This window comes from Mytilus galloprovincialis, chromosome 1, assembly GCF_965363235.1.
Source record: "Mytilus galloprovincialis chromosome 1, xbMytGall1.hap1.1, whole genome shotgun sequence".
Classification (NCBI taxonomy): domain Eukaryota; kingdom Metazoa; phylum Mollusca; class Bivalvia; order Mytilida; family Mytilidae; genus Mytilus; species Mytilus galloprovincialis.
Window position 1 is genome coordinate 82,339,359 of NC_134838.1, and position 5,462 is coordinate 82,344,820.

Here is a 5,462-nt window from a genome sequence, read left to right on the forward strand (position 1 = left end):
TATGTTTTTTTATGGCGTACTGTTACACCACTGTCCAAGGTTAGGGGAAGGTTTCAGCGCTCATAAACATGTTTAATCCCGTTACATTCTGTATTATTCAGTGGTGATTATTGGTTCATGTCTGTCATATTTAGTTATAAATTATTAGTTTGTTTTTCTCAATTGAATTGTTACATATTTTTCATGTTGGAGCCTTTTCTGACCGACCATACGATAAGGGGTGTTTTATTGTTGAAGACCGTATGGTTGCCTTTGTCTTTTTGCTTACATCAACTTATTTGAACTTTTGTGGATAGTTATCTCATTGGGAGTCATGCTACATCGCCTTATTTTATTAACCCATCTAAATACACATTTAGACTGAGGCCTCCTCTATGGTAGCAGTTTTGCCTTTCATGTGCAAGACTGTTGGGGATTTAAAGCTTTTTATATTAAAAAGGACTATAAAGACTCTAACATGTCAATTGTTATTGGCCACATTTTGATTACATTTACTAGTAAGCCGTTCCCCATATGAGGTCAATCACGCGAACCGAACGTGAGCTACCTAGGTATGATGTATATAATAGCCTAAAGCAAACTATTACATATACTCGAATCAATGGCAGACACAACTACTGGGATAACCATTTACAAGTTCTTTTGATTTCTCTGTGAAGTATTTACGACGGACTGAATCGTAACCAATTATGTACTAGGTGAAAACGAAAGCACTTTAATAAGATAGTAATATTGATTTGCAGGTTTATTTTTGACATACATGTACATATTTTGACAATTTAAAATCGTTTATTTTTGTTTACATTTTTATAAATGTTGCATCAGAAATCACTTGTCTACAATATCATCAGTTTGTAGTTATTTTTTTTAACGAAAATTTGAATAGATTAGCCCTCTCTTTTGTTTAACATTCGAATCAAGTCCAAAAGCATCGATTCTTCTTTTGCAAAAGGCCCAGATCCTCCGTTTGGTCTTGGACGTGGTCCTTGTTGTCCTGTTGGACGTGGACGCACTGGACTATCTCCTGTTGGGCGTGGACGATTTGGGCGTCCTCCTGTTGGGCGTGGACGATTTGGGCGTCCTCCTGTTGGACGTGGACGATTTGGGCGTCCTGCTGGACGTACCCTCCTTTCAAATAGAGCTGTTGGTCGTGGACCCTCTGGACGTCCTCCTGTAGGACGTGGACGATTTGGGCGTCCTGCTGGACGTACCCTCCTTTCAAATAGAGCTGTTGGACGTGGACCCCCTGGACGTCCTCCTGTTGGACGTGCCCTCCTTTCAAATAGAGCTGCTGAACGTGGACCCCCTGGGCGTCCTCCTGTTGGACGTGGACGCACTGGACTATCTTCTGTTGGACGTGGACGCTCTGGACGATCTCCTGTTGGACGTGGACGCTCTGGGCGTTCTTCACCACGATTAATTATGTCCGCTTCACCTGTAATTTCATTGAATAATATTTATTTGATTTATTTATCACATAACAAACCAATGATAAATGAATTACGAATGTCTGCATTTCTAATAAAAAAAAAGACATTCACATTTTGTTCAGAAAGTCCAAATGTATCATATAAACAAGAAGATGAAAATTTAAGTGTTTTCTTAAGCATTAACATTGCGAATACTACAGTAAAACGTGCAATGAACATTTTCAACGATCTGGTAGGCATTTTAGGTAAAAAAAAGATATATTAAAAATTATAACAGGGTATTACATCAATGATAACTATTTATAAGATTTATCAATGACATAGCACGTGTACTGATTAATGTAAAAAACTAAAATGTCCTTCATTCTTGTGTATGATATAATAAAATGCAGTTTTTGGCTCATATCTCTGAAACCAAGGCATTTAGAACAAATATGAATAGGATAAAATTGTTCATTAGGTCAAGTTCTATCTGCCCTGAAATTTTCAGACCATTCAGGCAACCTGTTGTTGGGTTGCTGCGCCTAATTTGGTAATTTTAAGGATATTTTGCAGCTTTTGGTTACTAGTATTTTCTTGAATATTATTAGATAGACATAAACTGTAAACAGCAATAATGTACAGAAAAGTAAGACCTAAAAATAAGTCAACATGACCAAAATGGTCAATTGACCCCTTAAGGATTTATTGCCCTTTATAGAAAATTTTTAACAATTTTCATAAATTTTGTAAATTTTTACTAAATATTTTCCACTGTAACTACTGGGCCAAGTTCATTATAGATAGAGATAATTGTAAGCAGCAAGAATGTTCAGTAAAGTAAGATCTACAAACACATCACCAACACCAAAACCCAATTTTGTAATGAATCCATTTGTATCCTTTGTTTAATATGCACATAGACCAAGGTGAGCGACACAGGCTCTTAAGCGCCTCTAGTTCTATATTTTACAAATTAGATATAGGATAAAACCCAATTAATTCCTTTCTGCACGGATGATTTCGGCGGTCAGTATATAAAAAAATTAAGGCGCGCTTAAATAGTTATCCCACGATGACACACCAAGTCCGAGTGGGATAACTATTTTACATCCCAGCTGTTTTAGATTAGACGAAAAACCATTTACAATTCATAAAATCTAGTTAAGAACGCCACACAACCATTATAATATACTTTATACATTACTATATGATTTATACCCTTTTTGACCCCCGAACACGATGAGTAGATATCAAATAATGTCAACTCGCCCCACTGGCCAATCGGCCCAACCTATATCGCCACTTTATGAAAACAATCGCCCACTCTTGTTTACCGACTCGCCCCACTTTTGAAGAAGTGTAAAATCAAACTAAACAATCACTGACAACTCACTTATTAAGGGACGACATCAAAAGATCGATGTAGGATAAAAAACTTAAATCAAACAGTTTGGGGGGGGGGGGGTAAAATTCTGCAAGTTTTGTATTTCTAAAATCGATTTTTACATATATTCCTATTGGTAAATCAATTTTTCCCAAATTAATAAGTTAAGAGGGTGGTGTGGGGGTCAGTGAAAAAACTATGTGAATTAAGTTTTTTATCCTACATTGAACTTTTGATGTCGTCCCTAACGAAAAGGGTTTAAACCCCACTGAATACTGGTCTGACAACTCGCCCTACTTATAAAAATATCTTGCTTCCTTTAAGTATGTTAAATTACTGACAGTTTGTATCTAGTCGTCCTGGTGTAGTGTTTGTGTCGTGCCTTGATATGCTAAAGGTCTCGAGTTCGAATCCCAGCATATACACTGGATTTTATTCTACATGAATTTTGATAGTCTTTTCCGTATGATTGTATATTTAATTATAAGTTTTATAGTAGATTTGACATTCCCGCCAAAATGTTACAGAACAAAGGAAAGCATGCATAACAAAGAAACTCAAACTGGGGTGATCTGGTAGGGGTGATCCGGCTCAAATCACCCCTGTTGGAAGTTTAGAACAAAGGAGCTGGGATGTAATGACCAATGCGAAGTTCGTAACGAGATAGTAAGGACAAATTTAGTTTGACATGCTATTCCCTACCCTCCCTCCTTACATTATTATAACTTTCTCCTTTCGTATCTGCTTGTGTATGGTGACATTTGCTGTATTTACGTATGGCTGATTGTATATATATTTATGTTAAAGATGTTAAAATTAAATATGATCTTGTAGCGAGCTCACAACCCTATACTGACGTATGGCTGATTGTATATATTTATGTTAAAGATGTTAAAATTAAAGATGATCTTGTAGCGAGCTCACAACCCTATACTGTGTTTGGTTTTTGTCTACAATATTTAGTTAAGGTAAACTTTATTTTCGGAGGATAGAAGCGAGGAAGAAAATAAATTGTTTAAATAGGTTTATAATTTTTTGTACATTTGTTTTTGTACATTTTTTTTGTGTACATTTTGTGTACATTTTTTTTCTCGAACGAAGTGCGATGACGCTACACAAAAAGAAAATACCTTACAACACTCTATATTTAGAATATTCAACAATTAATACAATACAACATAAAAAACTTTTTAAATGTGCTTATTTATTTTCCATACAGCACCACAGAACAATTGATACATACGTTCTAGTCCTTTCAAAATCCTGTCTAGTTCCCTTTCCTCGTCAAAGTTCTAAAATAAACAACTGTAAAATCAAAACCATGACAACTATCTTTACATTTACATACAATGTTTATAGAAAATATCAGAGAACAGATAGAATAACTGTAACCTCTTTTCTGCCGAATATAGGGCGTCTACATCGACAGACTACCTATACCCTGGTGTAGGACATTATATGACATTATGTTACTAGATCAAGAACAACTCAACAATCGGTCCAAATAATCCCTTTTTTTTTTACAACTTTTATATCTGGAAGTATGCTTCAATGATCAATGGTCCACATTATATCTGCATTACATATATTTGGTAACACTTTAGAGATCGTGTTGTGCTTTGAATACTTGCGGTGAAGTTTTGGGCGAGGACGCTAAATTACATCATAAGTAAATTAACAATTTGTGAAACTTTGAATTTCTTATTTCACCAAAAGGTACCACACGAGGTTTGATAGTACACATGATCAACTGTTGGAGTTGCGCTCCTTGGACTCCAAAAATCGGTTACAACCTAATGAATATTCATATTCATGTTCACTAGTGTTTCCGGTTTTTGTTTCGCGTGCCATAAAACCCATTCGTTTTCAGTTTAGATTTTTGAGAAAATTATGTTATATATATGTTATATGCTAAAATATAATTATTTTTTTTTCAATCATTAATGAAAGTGAAATAGTGAAAAAATAATTAGCTTTTAGTTCATTTTGTCAAAATAAACGAATAAGCAAGTTTGTTCGCAATACATGTATTGATAAGCAACAAAAACCAAGAATAAAAACGAATACTTGCCTTGCTATGAGCGTCAGTCAATAATACACAGGCGCACAGCGCCACTAATAGTAACGTCCACTTCATTATGTTTGGCCGGTGTTCTTGATTGTAGCTGGACAGGTTTAAGACTTTTATACCTGGTCAGTTATTTCAATTGTGACCAATGTCACTCCATGCGTGATATTGTTGGTTAAATAGTTGAGACGGACGATTAAACCAAAAATGTGTAAGAATATATAACAACAAAAGAAAAGACTGACCAAAATCACGTTTTCTGTTCATGATTTACTTTTCTTTCTTTTTTTTTCTTGGCCAATTACGATGGTCCGTTACAATCAGTGTGTATCAACTCGTGAGAATATATTTATTGCAATTAAGTTTTTATGTTTTTGTCTTTGAAAATCTAATTCGAAATTAAATATAAAATGTTACTACATGTATTATCGATATATACATAACTATATAGCGCAATTTTAAGCTCATTCAATTCAATTCAAATATTTCATTGTCCAAATATCTAACGTACATATTTACACAAAGGGATTGGACAAAAGGCAACGCCTATACAAATCTTTTCCCAAAACAAGAATGATTGAATAATCTTATAGTAAAG

The 5,462-nt window shown here is 34.8% G+C and overlaps 1 protein-coding gene across 1 annotated transcript; it reads right to left on the reverse strand.

The window, feature by feature from the left end:
- Window positions 1–732: 732 nt before the first annotated feature.
- On the reverse strand, window positions 733–5,002 carry LOC143041888 (uncharacterized). The gene is made up of 3 exons (XM_076214026.1): window positions 4,868–5,002; window positions 4,040–4,088; window positions 733–1,435 (listed from the first exon to the last, which is right to left on the reverse strand). Exons 1-3 carry the CDS (start codon window positions 4,931–4,933, stop codon window positions 888–890), a joined length of 663 nt encoding a protein of 220 aa, XP_076070141.1. The 5' UTR covers window positions 4,934–5,002; the 3' UTR covers window positions 733–887.
- Between the last annotated feature and the right edge of the window lie 460 nt (window positions 5,003–5,462).

What these genes read in the sequence shown, in the direction of transcription:
- LOC143041888 (XM_076214026.1), bottom strand. Translation starts at nt 4,933, where the DNA reads ATGAAGTGGACGTTACTATTAGTGGCGCTGTGCGCCTGTGTATTATTG. An exon ending in TGACTGACGCTCATAGCAAG is followed by an intron (nt 4,089 to 4,867) that starts GCAAGTATTCGT and finishes TGTTTATTTTAG; the next exon opens with AACTTTGACGAGGAAAGGGA. An exon ending in GATTTTGAAAGGACTAGAAC is followed by an intron (nt 1,436 to 4,039) that starts GTATGTATCAAT and finishes ATGAAATTACAG; the next exon opens with GTGAAGCGGACATAATTAAT.